Below are 18902 nucleotides of genomic sequence, written 5' to 3' on the forward strand. Positions count from 1 at the left end.
TTTAAAATGATTAATCTTTATAATCATAATTATCCTTTTACCCACTAAACTTTGACTTTCCCTACGGTCTACCTAATCAATCAAAACAACCACAAATAGCCAATAACAATGTCAGTTATCTAAACACATATATGTAGAAAATGGAATGATAATATAAACACATATTTAGGCAAAGTGAGGATAGTTGGACTCTTTCATGTTGGGCTGGAAGGGCAGCCAGGCCCAGGTTGATTCTAACAGCGGCAAACTCCATGTAACGACCCATTTTTCCTTATAGGCCGTGATGGAGCCCAACGTCACCGTTAGACAAGCCAACAATGAACTAGTCATATATTTATTCTTTTTAATAATTTTAAAATAGTTGATTTTTATTTATTAAGTAAATGAGAGGTGGATAATTATAGTAAAGTAAAGCGTGAACCAATGAAAGAGCAAGATACGGTGAAATAAATACCCAAAACCATAAAGTGTCTACTAGCATATTCCCAAGACCCGGTGTCACAAGTATATGAGCAACTAGTAGAATATACAAAATATCTATACTACTCTCTGAAATAAGATAGATGAAAAGTAAATATCAAAGAGAGACTGCGGGTGCTACAGAACGGACTCAAAGAGCAGCTCACCACTATGCCACAGGGTGTTAGGGGTGCGTCCCTGAATGAATGCCAGATGCACCTGTCTCAGATCCTGCATGATTAGTACAAAAGTGTAGCGTGAGTACATAAACAACATGTACCCAGTAAGTATCCAGTCTAACCTCAAAGAAGTAGTGACGAGGAGTCGACATCGACACTTACTACGTGCTAGTAATAAAAACACAGAAATTCTAAATAAGCATAGAATACATGAATAATAATAATAATAACACAATAACCAGCAATGAGTAAATGGTTCTTTAACTGATAGCCAAATTAAAAATCTCCAATTGATACTGCTAACTTCAACAATTTCAGGCTATTAAATAAATTATAACCTTTTAACTCATAAAAATAATATCAAGTGTATTCGGGCTCCCAGCATTATCATGCACGATTTATGCCGAGGTCGTATGGACCGATCCAAAATACTGTGTGCACTACCGAGGGTCTAACGATACGAATCATAGATGCATCTACTATACTACCGAGGCGAATGACCTGCTCCCATAAGAGTAGTGTTATCGCACTGCCGAGGCGAATGACCCGATCCCATAAGAGTATAGAAGTTTACCTCTCTCGCGAAAGTACTTGCGATGCGAGAGGACATGGATTTCTTAGAGTTATTAAGTATTCCTCAATTCATCGAAAAATAAGAAATCTAAGTCGAACATTGCAACTTTTATAATCCCTAGTCTCATCTCTATTCAAGACAATTGATATGCATAATAAACTCAATAGTACAATTAAAGGCATGATGTGGACCTAAGTATACCCGGACACCTCCTGGAATATAGCTACACATGGAATCTTGTCACCTAGTGCGTACGTCGCTTCTCACATAAGTAATACACAACAAGATACACCTAAGGGGATGAGTTCCCTCTTACAAGGTTAGGCAAGAGACTAACCTCGATCTCAAGCTCACTTTCGGTTCACAAATCCACTCTAAAGCCTCAACTTGGTGCCCAACAATCCGAAACTAGCCAAATATTATATATATATTAATCAATATACATTCACAAGTTCATAATTTAGCTATTAGAGAAATTACCCAACCCAAATTGGAAGATTCCTAAAATTTACCCCAGGCCCACATGCCCGGATTCTGAAAATTTTTAAAGATAAATATTACCCATAATCTCACGAACTCAAATACATAATTTCTACCCAATTCCATAATCATTTCATGGCTAAATCCCATTTTTATCAAAACCTAGGTTATTCAACAATCTCCTAAAATTTTCACATTTTGCATGTTAAAATCTACAAATAATCTATGTATTAAACTTACATTGGGTAGGAATTACTTACCTTCAATAGTTAGGTGATAACCCCTCTCCAAGAAGCTCCAAAATCATCCAAAAAAATAAAAAATAAGAGAAAATGGCCTAAGTCCCGTTTTTTAAAATATTCTGCCCAGGTTTGTGCCTTCATTGCGATCGCGGACAAGCCCTCGTGATCGGGAAGGCAAACCTGACGAACCTAGAAATTTTTCCCTTCGCGATCGCGAGAGGACACCCACGAACACGATGCACTGGGCTATCTTCTCATCGCGAATATGTGCCCTCTCTCGTGAACGCATAAGGCAACTGGGTTGCCCAATCCCAGGTCCTTGACTCTACGTGAACGTGATAGGTCTCCCTCGAATGCGAAGGCCTCTAGCCCCAAGCCTTCGCGAACGCGAAGCACAAAACCACCCAGTCCCCCAATTCCTTCTTCGCGATCGCATGGTTTCCTTCGCATTCGCGAAGAAGGAAACTAGAACAACTTATTTTTTACTTATATCCGAGCGGTCCAAAATGTACCCGAGTCCCCCCTCCCTCGGGGACCCCATCCAAAAGAATCAACAAGTCTAAAACCATAATACGGACTTGCTCAAACTCTCGAAACACGAAATATAATATTAAAACTAAGAATTGCACCCCAAAATCAAATTGAATCAAATTATGAACTGCAAGTTTTCAACTTGCCCCGAACGCGCTGAATCACACTTAGACTACTCGTAATGACATAAAATTTTGTGTACAAGTCTTAGATCATAATACGGAACTATTCGCTGGGCTCATAATCCCTAACGGACCTCGATAACAACAAAACATACTCCAAACCAAACTTAAAGAACTTGAAAACCTTCAATGCGCCAACATTTAATATTAAGCGCCGAAATGCTCCCAGGTCATCCGAAACCCATTCTGAATATATGCCTAAGTCCAAAATCATCATACACACGTACTGGGAATGTCAAATCTCGGTTCTGAGGTCTTTTACATAAAATGTTGACTCAAGTCAAAATTAACCCCTTTTAAGCAATTATTAAGGAACTAAGTATTTCGATTTCAATCCGAACCCTTCCAAACCCAAACTAACCATCCCCGCAAGTCATAAAATAGTAAAAGAACATATGGAGAGTTTTAATTAGGGGAACAGAGAAAGTAAAATGACTGATCGGGTCGTTACACTCCAATAGGTGAGGAAGCATCCCAATTTCCCTGAGCTTGGGCCTGAGTTCCAAATGAACTCAGCAGGCCAAACAATCATGCATAGAAAAATAAAAAGAAGATAATTAGCATATGTTAATATAAAGATGAAGTAAGATAAAATTATAATAATTAATAACAAAAAAATCTAAAGAATACAGTAAATTCAATTTTCATCTGTGTTAACCCTATGAAGATTAATTAAGGTTAGTGACTAAGGGCTTAGGGTGAACCATGTTTATTTATGAAGTCCCCCAATGGACCACTGACACTTCAAAGTTCACGAGGGTCTAATGAACCCCGAGCAGTACTTGTGCCAGGAAAGTGTACCTCAACCACAAAACCAGGCTCACACCCAAATACCCTTGAACATTGACCCTCGTTCTTCCTCAAAGGTTTGAGCACAAACAAATGTTAACTCGGCAGTTTCACTTAGTTAGCATGACAGAGATAAGTACAGAAGGTTCATCATAAACCCTTTCAATGATTTAGCCAAACAAAGGTACCAAATAGTCATATTAAGCATTGCAACCATCATTAGAGTACAAGAGCATAAGCAGCTAATGACTAACACAATATTGACCTTAAGACTTCTCATCAAAAACACAAAATATAAAGACTAGTTACTACATGTGGACTTTTAGAGTTCCAATATCATTAAAGGCCCTGAGGTTGATGCTAAAGTATCACAACATGTACAAACCACTTGTGAGAATCACTACTAGGACAAAATCAAACAAGGGTCACATAGCACATGTAGTTTGTTACATGCTGCTAGTAAACATACTCTATCACTTACAATTTCAAGCTCAGGAGTGACACATTAAGTAGTCTAAGGCATCAGTAGTGGACAAAGATAAACATATACATTTATTTTATTATCTTCATTGAAGGTCTAAACACTTTTGAACTTCCCTTAAGTAGGTTTACATCACTAGAACATGTTACGTACATCATAACAGTTTCAACATAACTTTCCAAAGCAAGTAGGCATATATCTAAGAATTCCCTATATTGAAAACTTATGGCAGTATTCAGAGTTCCCAAAGGGCATACCAATCAACTAGATCAATGGGTAATTAACTTGAATAGGAAGGCTAATTCTAGTTTTTACCTAAACCTAATGAGCATGGTATCTAATCATGACAATGCACAGTCAATCAGACTTTTAAATTATCGTAACGAACTATACTCAGATTCATGAGTGAGGGCCCTCTAAACAGTGTTGTCAAATAGTCGTGGAATAACAAGTAGAGGCATTCATTCTGCAGCTGACCAGGACATGACAAACAAGATATAGAAAGTTTATATTTAGACATGTAAGCATATTTATTAATAATTCATTCCAAAAAGGTTCACTACACGATTCCTGTTATTTCAAATTATCATAATAGACACATGAATCGTTTTATCCTAAATGTGTAGAACATCACAGTATCACACTCAAGCATTTAACTAGAACCACATAGCTAAGTAAATAATGTCATAAACAAGCTGTCAATTAGAGTCACATAGCTAAGTAAACATATTAACATGATAACATGAACGAAACCAGTAATGAGGATCAGTCATTGAACTAAACCAGTACAACATACATCATAGGCATGAGGATCAAGATAGCATAATTCTTCAGCTATAAAGATTTTAACAAGTTAAATAGGATATCAGGAAAAATTAAGGAATATGGTTCAATCAACTTAGTCAACATGATAGTATGAATATGGTTATTACTCAATCAACAGGGATAGACCACATGTAGTATATAACATAGAGTAAAATTAAACTTAGCATGAAGGCTCAACAGGATTACCGATGAGGATGACAACAATGTAGAATCATTTTAGCTAACTAAGTTATGAGAAACAAAGTCCATCAACCATCATAGATTTAACAACAACACAGAGATAATCATCAGAAAAGCATCATTAATTTTAAAACAAGGATAACACAAATACAAAATACAATAAAAGACTCACATGTTACTGATGAATATCATGAACAACATGCAATTAATAGGGGGACATCATAAGCAGAGAGCCACATATGCAATTGAGGAATGAAAGTGGGAGGTCAGTGTTCACTGACCTTCTTTGGAGAAACAAACCAAGTAAGGATGATATGTGTTCATTTAAGAACCCAACCTCACAATCAACTTACAGTAATCGAACTCGAGCATGAATGAAAGAAAAGAAAAGAGAAATTCGAGAAGCACTTCAGAATACTTAAGCCAAAAGAAATTTCTCAGACTTTAATGTGTGTTTGTGTGTTTTTTTAATATTTTTCCTTTGTGTTTGGTGAGAGAGTTAGAAGCTCTATTTATAGTAGCATTGAAGACTTAGGGCTTCATTTGAATTCACAGATAGTGAAAAGTATGGATTGAAGGCAGATGAAAGCAAAAAAAGTAAAAGTAGAGGAAATCAGAGGGAAAGTAGAGTTGATATTTTTACCTTGGCACCAATATGGTGGAAAAGGTCGACAGTTGAAGAGAAAAGAGCCATTGGTTAAAGCCCATGTCCATAGCTCAGTCCGTTTGACATCTAGACAAAGAATCATGACAATGAGGTCAAGATTCATATCATACATGTATTGATTTGAAAGAACGGGGGGGGGGGGGGGTGATAAGATTCTTGTTCGCATCATTTGTTCTGGGGATTTGGGGATTTGGGATTCAAATCTTGGTGATGAAAAGGGAAAAACCTGGTGGGATTTTTAGTTGAAAGAGACAGGATAGATGTCTGGTTTTGATTTCTAGTGACCTTGCACGAATTTGTGCAAGGTTTTAGGAATGATAAGGGTCAGTGAGATAAGAGAACATGGAGAGGAAACAGAAAGAGAGGTGGTCGCTACCGTGGGAAATGATTAAGGTTTGGGGTGGGGTGGATAGTTAAGATGAGAGACGGGAGGGAGTCGTTGGATCATTTTGATCAACGGCTCCAACTTTTCTGAGATTTAAAATGGATAAAACATTTAATACGAGGGTTGTTGGATCCTTTTTATCCAACGCTGGAGATGAAACCTTGAATGATTTTAAATAAAAGGAAAAGTTAGGATTAATTGTTGACCGTTGATGGCTTTAATCAACGGTCCAGATTATTTGTGTTAGTTGTGTGAGTATTTGGAGAGAGGTGACGTAGCCTACAAAGATTGGTTGAAAGGGAGTGGCACATATTGCCAACTAGGATGAAGGGCTTTCCAAACTGGTTCATGAAGCATTGGGCTTGTGTTTTCGGCCGAATTAAGCTGGATAGGATTGAAATTATATCCACATTGATTTAAAATCATTGAAATTACAATCTATTTTAACTTCTAACCCCTTTTATAATTAAATTAATCTCAATGAAATGTAATAAAATATATTTATCAAAATTAATGTAATTAGCTAGTTTTAAATAATTAAAATATAGTATTTTTGATTAAATTATAAAAACTAATTATTTGGTTAATTTAAGTATTAAAGGTAATATAATTATGATTTAATACTAAATTATTAAAATATTTGTAATACTTGTCTGCAGAATTATGAAAGTTGGTTTAACTACAGAATTATAAATATTTAAGACTAAATTATTGTATATTATATAATTGATATTGCTAACTATTATTATACTTATTATATCATTTATATTTTGAGAAAATAGGTATTATTAATTTTAAAAATACTCCACTATATTTATTGCTGATTAATAAGTGTAAAATATTTAATTTAAAAGCGATAGTCAAAATTGGTTGTCAACGAGTTATTCGATGGTTCCAATAGGTTCGTATCGTGATTTGGCATTAGGCGTATGTTCAGATTTGGATTTAGAGGTTCTTAGAATGATTTGGCTCTAATGGGAAGTTAATAGGTTCGACCGGGAGATGATTTTGATATTATCGTATTCCGATAAGTGTTCTGCGGATTTGGATAGGTTTATTTAGTTGATTGGAACTTGTGTGCGAAGTTTGGATGGAACTGGAATGTTTAGGCATGATACATACGTGTTTGCTGAAGTTGGAAATTTGGTAGTTAAGAGATAGATTTTTATCGTTGATTTTTTGTTTTGATGTTAATTGTGGCGTTTAGAGCATTTGCATTTGAATAACGTATTAGGACTTGTTGGCATGATTGGACGGGGTCCCGGGGGGATCGTATATGTTTCAAAAGTATTTCGGAGCATTTTTGGTGCCATTTAGAAGTTCTGGTGCATCGCACCTGCGAAAGTTTGGGCGTAGGTACGACTGGTGTGTCGCATTTGCGGTGTTGAGCTGGTCTGGGGAATTGTCGCAGATGCAAAAAAGGGAGAGAATGTGTGAAGATCTCACATGCGGTTGGTGGAGGCGCGCCTGCGAGGCTAGTTAGTCCTTTGGAGGATTGCTTCTGTGGAGAGGGGGATCGCAGGTGCGAATGCGTACCTACGTGGATTGGGCGCACGTCTACGAGTAAGTAATTTTCACTTGGATTTGATTATATATCTTGAATCCTCATGGTTTTATATTCTTTAATACTGAGATTTTTAAGAGAAAATTGGGGTTTTTCTTGATAACTAAAAAGTGGGAATTTTTGCGATTTAAGGGTCGATTTGGACTCAGTTATGGAATCTAATTACGTATTTTGGACTCGTAGAGTTATGGATAGTTGAGATCTACCCCTTGAATCGTATTTTAACCATGCAGGTCAGGTTAATGTTTGTTGACTTTTGGAGATTTGAGTAAAGATTAAAACTTTATTGCTTGGAGTTGATTTGTATAGTATTTGGCGTTATTGAGTTGTATTTGACTAGATTCGAGGAGTTTGGAAGTTGACTTGAAAGGAAAAGCTGTGTTAGGAGGTTGAAGTTATTACCGGGTGGAGGTAAGTCTCTTGTCTATCCTTGAAAGATGGATTTCTCTCCATAGGCTATTTATGTGCTATTTGCGACTTGATTTAGGTGCTTCGTATATGCGAGATGATGAGCATATATGCGTGGCTAGGTTTTGACCATAGCCGGTTAGATTTAGGCAATACTATGCCTTGTTGAGACTTTATGAATTGTTTTCCATAATTTATTAATTCTTTGACTACGTGATGAATCTTAAACCATGCTTTGAGATTGTGATAGAATTATGACTTTGATTTGAACTTGATGGACTTCTTTCACCATGTTAGGCTTTCTACTATAGCCATATCCATCTAATTGCCTTATTTGACTTACGATCTGGTGACTATTGGCTCTTGTTTCTCATATTTGATATCATACTCAAACTTTAGAAAAAAATAGAACATGTTGAACTTTTATGGAAAGTTAATTATATAATTAGCCATAGCTATCTCATATTCATGGTAATACTTATATGCATTTTGTTATTATGTCCTGGTGTGCCTTTATCACATCATCTCATATACATATACATGAGCTAGAGAGTTGGATATTGAGAATACTTTAGGATTTGGCACAAAGGACAATATGAGCGAATATTGATTATGGACTTTAATATTATTAATAGATCGGGTTGCACGCTGCAACAACGCGTGGATATGGATTTTAGAATCAGGTGATTACCCATGTTACTTTGTGCCCTATGAGCACAAGCACCCAGATTGGATATAGTTTGGACACTTGGCCAGTGTCGACCATTTGGTTTGGTACTGTGAGGTGTTGAGTTAGATCATGATCATGCATATGCATCAAAAATTTATTCCTTAACCCTCATTTATACACATCGTTAAGTTTTATCCTTATTTTGAAAGTAATTGAGATACGTGACTCTATATTGTGGTTCTTTGCATGAAAAACATGCTTAAATATCAATTATTACTATAACTTAACCTTTGTATCCATTTGATGATGTCATGTCTTAATTATTGTTTATTTTAATGCTTTCACTTGTTTATTATACTGCTATTAAGTGTCAGTGTCGATCGCTCATCACCACTTCGTCGGGGCTAGAGTTGATACTTACTGAGTACTGTGATTTTGTACTCATACTATACTTTTGCACACTTTTGTGAAGATTCTGAGGCCGGTACTAGTGGTACCCATTTAGCTGCTTAGTGACTTGCATTTGGAGACTTCGTGGTGAGCTGCTTGCTTATTCTATCTGTAGCACATGGAGTCCCCTTCCTTGATTATCTATTTTTGTCTTTTGTTTCTTTCATATAGATATTTTATATTGTTAGACATAATTTACTCTTAATATTTGATGCTCGTGATAGTTGTGACATCGGTGTTTGGGCATTGCTAGACAGTTGTGGTCGTGTATAGACCCTTTCTCCGATATTTGTATCTATATGTTGGTTTTGAAACTATTTCCCCTTTTATATTTATGTCATATCTTATTAGATAATTTAATCATTGGCTTCTATTGTTGTTATTGTGTGTTTTGATTTCCTAGCAAGAAGGTTAAGTGCCATCACGACCTTTCATGGGATTTTGAATCGTGACAAGTTGGTATTAGAGATCTAGGTACTAAGGGTCTCACAAGTCACTAGCAGGCCTAATAGAGTCTTGTGGATTGGTACATAGACGTCTCTATTTGCGGAAGGCTATAGGGCTTTATGAAACATCCCTTCCTTGATTCCTTGTTGTGCGTTGATTATTGTCTTAAGTCTAAATCATTTTCTTCTATTCACAGATGGTCAGAACGTGCACATCAACATCGACATCAGGTACTAGAGTAGAAGCACAACCGATGGTACCTGGGACTGATGGAGGTCGGGGTAGGGCCAAGTTGGTATTAAATCCACAACCGATTTTGGATCATGGATGAGAACATTGAGGCCCTAGTGCCACCACAGAATCATGGTTTGCTTTATTGATGCCCTGAGTCAGGCTAGAATGGTTCCAATGGCCCCAGCCACATCTTAAGCTAGAGGTGGAGCTCAGATTCCTATCACTTATAACTTAGAGCAGGTAGCGGCGGCAGTTCCGATGCCAAAAGCATTGCTAGTTGGCGATGAGCAGCCTATTGTGGTAGCCAGACTTGTAGTTGAGCCTGCTATGCCGAATGAGGAGAAAAATAGGCTTGATAGGTTTTAGAAGTTACATCCTCCTCATTTTGACGTGGATGCTTTAGAGGATGTTCAGTATTTTCTAGACCGATTTTATTAAATGCTTCACAATTTGGGCTTGGTAGAATCTAATAGTGTAGACTCCACTACCTTTCACATGAGAGGGACTACTAGACGATGGTGGCAAATTTATGAGCTGGGTAGGCCAAATTGTTCATCTCGACTCACTTGGACTTAGTTCTCGCACTTTTATCTAGAGAGGTATATGCCACACACCAAGAGATGAGTTGAGGAGTAAGTTTAAGCACCTTTAGTAAGATCACACGACTGTGACTGATTATAAGATGAGGTTCACAGAATTGTCTCATCATGCCACTTTCTTGATCCCCGTCGAGAACAGAAGCTGAGGCGATTCATTGAGGAATTAACTTATGGTATCTGTATTACTATGGCCCGAGAGTCGGAGATTGGGACTACTTTTTATCAAGCTATGGAGATAGCTTGGAGAATCGAGCCTATCCGTTGTCAGGGGAGAGAGGCTATGATGAGGGATAAGAGGCCTTGTCGTTGTGGTAGTTTCAGTAGCACCTCATTTGGTGGTGGAGGCCAGTTCACTAGACGCCATCATGGTAGGAGATCTCATTTCAAACAGTATGGAGCTAGTGGTGTAGTGATTCGATCCTCTTTCAGCACACCAGTTGCATCATATTTTAGTGCTCTCCTAGTTAGTTTACACCATGTTTTGTCTGTTCAGGGTTCTTCTAGTGGATATTCGGAACATCAAGAGCAGATTCAGGTTCAACAGCCTCCATTAGCTAGATGGTTCCTTACGTACGGGCAGTTTAGCCATATAATGAGACACTGCCCTGGACTTTTTATAGGCGTAGCTTCGCAGATTTCTCAGTCCATATTCCCTTCACTCGTTGCTTCATCCCTTGCCCAGTCATCTATAAGGCAAGGACATGTAGCCAAAGATTGTCCAAGAGGAGGGGGCTAGGTTGATAGTAGTCAATCAGGTGGTAGTTAGGCTCGATGTTATGCTTTCTTAGGTAGGCTCGAGGCAGTGGCCTTAGATGCTGTGATTACATGTATGGTATCAATCTATCCTAGAGATGCTTCTATGTTGTTTGATCCAAGGTCTAACTATTCATATGTATTATTGTATTTTGCTCCTTATTTGGATATGCCATATGGTTCTTTAAATATTCTTGTTCATGTATCTACCCCTGTTGGTGATTCTATTATGGTGGATCGTGTATATCGGTCTTGTATGGTTAATATTGGGGGATATGAGACTAGAGTTGATAACTTGTTGCTTAACATGGTGGATTTAGATGTGATTCTGGGTATGGATTGGCTATCTCTGTATCATGCTATTCTTGGTTGTCACACTAAGATCGTGACGTTGGCTATGCCGATGTTGCCAAGGTTGGAATGGAGGGGTTCTCTAGGTCATACTCCTAGTAGGGCGATTTCATTTCTAAAGGCTCAACAGATGGTTGAGAAGGGGTGTTTGGCACATCTAGCTTTTGTTAGACATGTTAGTGTCGATACTGCTACTATTGGTTCATTCCCAGTCGTAAGGGAGTTCCCAGATATATTTCATGTTGTCCTAGCGGGCATGCCACCCGATAGGGATATTGACTTTGGTATTGATTTTGTGACGGGAACTCAGTCCATATCTATTGCACTGTATCGCATGGCTCTATCTGAGTTGAAGGAATGAAGGAGGAGTAGCAGGAGTTGTTGGATAAAGGGTTCATCAGGCTGAGAGTTTCTCCTTGAAGTGTGTTGGTGTTATTTGTGAAGAAGAAAGATGGTTCTATAAGGATGTGCATTAACTATATGCAGTTGAACAAGGTCACTATCAAGAACAAGTATCCATTGCCTCGCATTGATGATCTGTTTGATCAGCTTCAGGGTGACAGGGTGTTCTCGAAGATTGACTTGACATTAAGCTATCACCAGTTGAAGATTATGCCTTCATACATCCCTAAGACGGCTTTTAGGACTCACTATGGTCATTATGAGTTTATTGTGATGTCATTTGGATTGACTAATGCCCTAGTAGCCTTCATGCATTTGATGAACAATGTGTTCCAATCTTATTTGGATTCTTTGTCATTGTGTTCGTTAATGATATCTTGGTGTATTCCTCTAGCAAGGAGGAGCACGAGCAGTATTTGAGGATTGTGATCCAGATTCTGTGGGAGAAAAGTTATGTTCTAAGTTCTCCAAGTGCGAGTTTTGGTTGGACTCGGATGGCATTCTTGTGCCATGTGGTGTATAGTGATGTGATCAAGGTAGAACCGAAGAAGATTGAGGCAGTTCCGAGTTGGCCCAGGCCTTTTACCGCTACAGAGATCAGGAGTTCCTTAGGCTTGGGTGGTTACAATCGCCGCTTTATGAAAGGGTTTTCATCTATTGCAACTCCATTGACGATTGTGAAGGAAGCTTCCAGAAGCTTAAGATTGCTTTAACTACAACTCTAGTTTTGGTATTTCCTTCAAGATCGGGGATGTATACTGTCTATTGTGATGCTTTGCATGTTGGCCTTAGGTGTGTGTTGATGCAGGATAGTAGGGTGATTGCCTATGCATCGCTAGCTGAAGCCCCATGAAAAGAACTACCTAATGCATGATTTAGAGTTGGCGGCGATTGTGCACATGCTCAAGATTTGAAGGCATTACCCGTATGGTGTATCGTGTCAGCTTTACACTGATCATTAGAGTCTTCAGCATCTGTGCAAGCAAAAGGATTTGAGTTTTAGGCAACATTGGTGGTTGGACTTATTGAAATACTATGATATCACCATCTTGTATCATGCGGTGAAGGCTAATGTGCTAGCAGATGCCTTGAGTAGAAAGGTGGAGAGTATGGGGAGTTTGGCATGTATTCCAGTTGTGGACAGGCCTTTGGCTATGAATGTTCACGCTTTGGCCAATACATTTATGTGATTGGATACCTCTGAGCCTAGAAGAGTTCTTTCTTGTATTGTTGTATAGTCATCCTTGTTTGAGCGCATAAAGGCTTGCCAGTGTGATGATCCTCCTTTGCTTGTCCTTAGGGATACGGTGTTGAGAGGTGGTGCTAAGGAGGTGACTATTGGTGATGATTGTGTATCACGACTTCAGGGTCGTATTTGTATACCTAATGTGGATGGTTTGAGGGAATTGATTCTTGAAGAGATTTATAGTTCGCGATATTCTATTCATTCAGGTGCTAGGAAGATGTATCACGATTTGAAGCAGCATTGTTGGTGGCAGAGAATGAAGAAAGAAAGACATTATTGGGCATGTTTCATAGTGTTTGAATTCTCAGCAGGTCAAGTATGAGCATCAGAAACTGGGTGGTATGCTTTGGAGGTTACATATATATAAAGTAGTGGAAGTGAGAGCACATTACCATGGACTTTGTGGTGGGATAGACATTTGATGTTCTTTGTGTCATTATGGACAGATTGGCCAAGTTTGTGCATTCTATTCCGGTCATGAATTCTTGCAAATCAGAGAAGTTGGGTCAGATCTACATCAGAGAGATTGTCCATTTGTGTAATAAGCCTATCGATAGTTTAGAGCATTTGCATCCCGTTCAGCTATTTGAAGTCTTGAGTAGCTCCGTATGATTTTTTATTACTTGTGTGAATCATCAGTTTTGGTTTTCAGGTGACTCGGGATTAGTTTGACGAATGTTTTTCATGTTTGAAGCTTTAAGTTGGAACAATTGACCAAGTTTGACTTTTGTGTATTTGACACCAGATCAGAGTTTTGATGGTTCCGTTAGGTCCGAATGGTGATTTTGGACTTGGGAGTATGCCCAAATTTGCATTTGGATATTTCTAAAAGGTTTCAGCACTATTTGGCGAAAGTTGGAAATTTGAAGGTTTGGAATGTTCATAAGTATGATCGGAAGTTGACTTTGATGATATCAAGTTCGGATTGTGGTTATGGGGGTTAAAATAGCTTTGTTATGTCATTTGGGATTTGTTTGTGAAATTTGAGATCATTCCGTATTGATTTGATATTGTTCAGCACGAGTTTTGGAAGTTGAAAGTTCAAAAGTTCATTAAGTTTGATTTGAGGTGCGATTCGTGGTTTTGATATAGTTACATGTGATTTAAGGCCTCGAGTAGGTCTGTGTTATGTTATGGGACTTGTTGGTATGTTTGAATGGTGTTCCAAGGGGCTCGGGCGTGTTTCAGATTGATTTTGGACCATTTTTCTTCATATTTTCATTATTGGTTTCTGCTGGTGCCTAGTTCCTCAGATGTTCTTTGCAATCGCGAAGATGGAGATGCAATTGTGTAGGGGAATTCTTGAGCTGAGCAACTTTCTTGTCACGTTCGCGTAGCTTTGTGTTTGTTACAATCCACCCAGCGTGGTCACAGGAATAACAACACAATCCGCCTGGCATGGTCACATGAAAAATAACACAATCTTCCTGGCGTGGTCACATGCATAACAATACAATCTGCCTGGCTTGGTTACAGGAATCCAGTCCAGTCATATAACACATGAGAAAATAAAAAGAATACATGTATGTGATGAATGAATAACAAATCGCATGCTCTTGGAATGGTATAAATGACATGCTACAGTGCAGACACGTGCAAACTATGCTATCATAGCTCAAATCGATGATTTCAACAAAAAATAGCATTTACCAAGTTCATTCAGGGATTAAACCTCTATGTACCCTCGATCATAGCTCAAATAGTTCACACAATGTTACAAATATGAGAAACATCATCGCTTAAAACTCAACAGTCAATTCCAGGCTTATCATAGCCTAAGTACAACCCGAGCATGGATAAATACCCCCGGTGTTAGCACATGGGCTCAAACCCCACACATGTTCGCACCCATAGCACATGACTATCACAAATAATTTAGGCAACTAGTGCCTCACCCAAGTTTAGATAAGATACTTACCTCAAACAAGCCAATACAACATCGACAAGCCAAACAATACTCTAGAAATGCCATCCTGCAACTATAAACCTCCGACCGGCTCAAAACTATCCAAAAGCATCTCAAATACAAGGAATTATTTGATGTATTTAATGATAAAGGTCGAATCTTTACACATTTACTCAAAGTCAACCAAAAAGTCAAACTCGGGCCTGCACCTCGGAACCCGACAAAACTCACAAATCTGATAACCCATTCAATTACAAGTCCAAACATACTAACTTCACTCAAATCCGACTACAAATTAATTTTCAAAACTCAAAAATTCACTTTATAAAAGTTTAGACAAAAAACCCAAATTTCACTTTGAAATCATCAATCAAATGCCAAAAACGAAGACGGATTCATGAAATATAATCAAAACCGAGTGGAGAACACTTACCCCAATCCAAGTGGTGAAAATCGCCTCAACAGTCGCCTCAATCCGAGCTTAGTAGCTCAAAATATGCTTAAATATTTGAAACCTTCGAAATAGAGTTCTTATAATTCACTAACAGAGATACCCCTTCACGATAGCGGAACATCCTTAGCGATCGCGAAGAACAAACTCAGCTGCCTCCAAAATTACTTTACGCATTCGCAAAAATTCTCATGCGAACACGATTATCACATATATCTACACTATGCGATCGCGACACAACTAATGCGAACGCGAAAAAGAAGTCTCCAACTAATGCATTCGCGTATTGATTGATGATTTCAAAGTGAAATTTGGGTTTTTTTGTCTAAACTTTCATAAAGTGAATTTTTGACTTTTGAAAATTGATTCGGAGTCGGATTTGAGTGAAGTTAGTATGTTTGGACATGTAACTGAATGAGTTATCAGATTTTGTGAGTTTTGTCGGGTTCCGAGGTGCGGGCTCGAATTTGACTTTTTGGTTGACTTTGAGTAAATGTGTAAAGATTCGACCTTTATCATTAAATACATCAAATAATTACTTGTATTTAAGTTGCTTTTGGATAGTTTTGAGCCGTTCAGAGGTTTATAGTTGATGGATGGCATTTTTAGAGTATTGTTTGGCTTGCTCGGTGTTGTTTTGGCTTGTTTGAGGTAAGTATCTTATGTAAACTTGGGTGAGGTACTAGTTGCCTAAATTATTTGTGATATTCATGTGCTATGGGTGCGAACATGTGTGGGGTTTGAGCCCATATGCTAACACTGGGGATATTTATCCATGCTCGGGTTGTGCTTAGGCTATGATAATCTTGGAATTGACTGTTGAGTTTTAAGCGATGATGTTTCTCATAATTGTAACATTGTGTGAACTATTTGAGCCATGATTGAGGCTACATAGAGGTTTAATCCGTGAATGAACTTGGTAAATGCTATTTTTTGTTGAAATCATCGATTTGAGCTATGATAGCATAGTTTGCACATGTATGCACTGTAGCATGTCATTTATACCATTCCAGGAGCATGAGATTTGTTATTCATTCATCACATACATGTATTCTTGTTTATGTTTTCTTGTGTTATATGACTGGACTGGATGCATGTGACCAAGCCGGGCTGATTGTATTGTTATGCATGTGACCACGCCAGGAAGATTGTGTTATATTTTATGTGACCATGCGGGGTGGATTGTGTTGTTATTCCTGTGACCACGCTGGGCGGACTGTGTTGATATGCCTATGACCACGCCGGGCGGATTGTGTTTATATGCCTGTGACCATGCCAGGCAGATTGTAATGATATGCATGTGATAACGCATGGCGAATTGTGATGATATGCATGTGACCACACTAGGCGGATTATGATATTGAGCCTGTGACCACACCGGTCTGGTAGCGTGTTGAATTGCCCATGCTTGAATGTGGATAAGGATCCATCCCCAAAGGGTCACCTTTTGATGTTTCTCTCTTGATGGTGTACACGCGGATTGTAAGAAACCGACAAGTTTCTAGTTGATGTGAGCTCTAGGAGAGTTGGGTACTGTTACTGGATCGGGTTACGTGCCGCAATAGACTGATATTTGGTTATTGCATTTCAACTTTACTTGAAATTTCCTTGAATGTTTACCTGATTTATTTGCATATCTTCCTTATATGTTGGATTGTTGACTGAGCGAACAATTAAAAAAAAGAATTATGAGCATCAAAGAGCTTTACCTGAGATGTCCTGATTTGATCATATATCTATTCTATACTTGTTGAAATTATGAACTACAAAAGTGTTAGTGAGTATCCTCTATAGTTCCTTCTTCTTTTACATAGTCAAGGTTAGTTAGGATAATTATTGAGTATATGGGGTCGGTTGTACTCATACTATACTTCTGTACCTTGCATGCAGATATTGGAGGTTTTGTTGTGTTGTATGGCGGGAGCTAGCATTGAATATGTATCCACATTCCATTCATGGCTATCACTTGTCCTTGGTAGCTTTAGATTTGAATTATATTTATGTACAATCCAAACAGATGTTGTAATTATTTCAGTTCAGTTTTCTTTTGTAAAATCTAAGTCTTAGTAAGTCATGACTTGTAATACCAGTCCTTGGGGAGGTGTATAAAAATTTAATTATTTCAGTTTTGACTCTTATCAATATCATTATATTATGTTTTATTGTTATTTGACTTACCTAGCGGATTGGGTTAGGTGCCATCACGACGGGTTGGATTTTGGATCGTGACAAGTTGGTATCAGAGCTCTAGGTTCTATGAGTCATGAGCAAATATCTAGTAGAGTCTTGTTGATCGATATGATGACGTCCATACCAATCTTTGAGAGGCTACAATGCATCTAGGATAAACTTTCCATCTTTCATTCCTTATCTTGCGACATTGATTTAGCTTGAAGCGTATCACTTTGAATTCCTTCCACTCACTCGTATGTGTATGTGAGCGTCTGGTATCAACTGTGCATCGACGGCTTGTGATTTTCATGGAAGAGGTGCGATATGTGTTTTTTTTGTTTTGATGGCGGGCCAGTCTGGATGATGTGAGGCTATGTTTTGGCCGTTGCTTGGACTCAGTGGTTCCATTTGTGTGAGCGTGTGGTTTTGGACTTATATGTTCAGTTGTGTCCCGAGGAGCGAGATTGATGGATCAGTGAGTGGTTTGATGACTATATGATGATTATGTTGTGACTGCGGGATGTTTTCAGATGGTTTTTGTATGTGGTGAGAAGAGTTTGCTTGAGATTTGAAAAGGACTATTGGATGCTCGATTTCCATAGATGTGTTATACAGTGTTGAGTTATGAAGGTTTTTGAGGGTTCTTTCATGTTACTTCATTTGTGGAACGAAGTAGATTCTCATGTCTTGTTAACGAGTTCAGACTCATGGATTTTGTGCTGGGATTTCCACGGATCATGAGGATATTTGACGTTCTTTGTGTCATTGTGGAAGATTGACTAAGTCTGTGCATTTTATTCCGGTCATGAACTCTTACACATCACCAAAGTTTGGTCAGATCTACATCAGAGAGATTCTCCATTTGTGTAATGACCCAGCCGGTCGTTTTGAGCATTTGCATTCTGTTTAGCCATTTGAAGTATCGAGTAGCTCTGTATGATGTTTCATGACTTGTGTGAATCGTCGGTTTTGGTTTTCAAGTGATTCGGGATTAGTTTGGAAGAATTACTTTCATGTTTGAAGCTTTAAGTTGGAAGAATTGACCAAGTTTGACTTTTGTGTATTTAACCCGGGATCGGAGTTTTGATGGTTTTGTTAGGTCCGGATGGTGATTTTGGACTTGGGCGTAAGCCCAAATTTGGATTTGGATATTTCTAGAAGGTTTCGGCACTATGTCGCGAAAGTTGAAAATTTGAAGGCTTGGAATGTTCATAAGTTTAACCGAGAGTTGACTTTGTTGATATCAGGTTTGCATTGTGGTTCCGCGGGTTGGAA

At 38.3% G+C, this 18902-nt stretch overlaps 1 protein-coding gene and 1 long non-coding RNA gene across 3 annotated transcripts; one reads left to right on the plus strand and one right to left on the minus strand.

Moving 5' to 3' along the window:
• Positions 1 to 437: 437 nt before the first annotated feature.
• LOC104103823 (uncharacterized) lies at positions 438 to 6033 on the minus strand. Of its 2 annotated transcripts, none has more exons than XR_011412927.1 (2): positions 5566 to 6033; positions 438 to 690 (listed from the first exon to the last, which is right to left on the minus strand). It is a non-coding gene; the product is annotated as an uncharacterized lncRNA (long non-coding RNA). The 2 variants fall into 2 exon arrangements; XR_011412929.1 differs by having other exon boundaries at positions 3099 to 6033.
• A 5142-nt stretch (positions 6034 to 11175) lies between these two features.
• LOC138902855 (uncharacterized) lies at positions 11176 to 11811 on the plus strand. The gene has a single exon (XM_070190756.1). The coding sequence runs from the start codon at positions 11176 to 11178 to the stop codon at positions 11809 to 11811; it is 636 nt and encodes a 211-aa protein (XP_070046857.1).
• The last annotated feature ends 7091 nt before the right edge of the window (positions 11812 to 18902 follow it).

Source organism: Nicotiana tomentosiformis, chromosome 12 (assembly GCF_000390325.3).
Source record: "Nicotiana tomentosiformis chromosome 12, ASM39032v3, whole genome shotgun sequence".
In the NCBI taxonomy this organism is placed as follows: domain Eukaryota; kingdom Viridiplantae; phylum Streptophyta; class Magnoliopsida; order Solanales; family Solanaceae; genus Nicotiana; species Nicotiana tomentosiformis.

Coding starts and splice junctions, on each gene's coding strand:
- LOC138902855 (XM_070190756.1), top strand. CDS start 11,176: ATGGTATCAATCTATCCTAGAGATGCTTCTATGTTGTTTGATCCAAGG.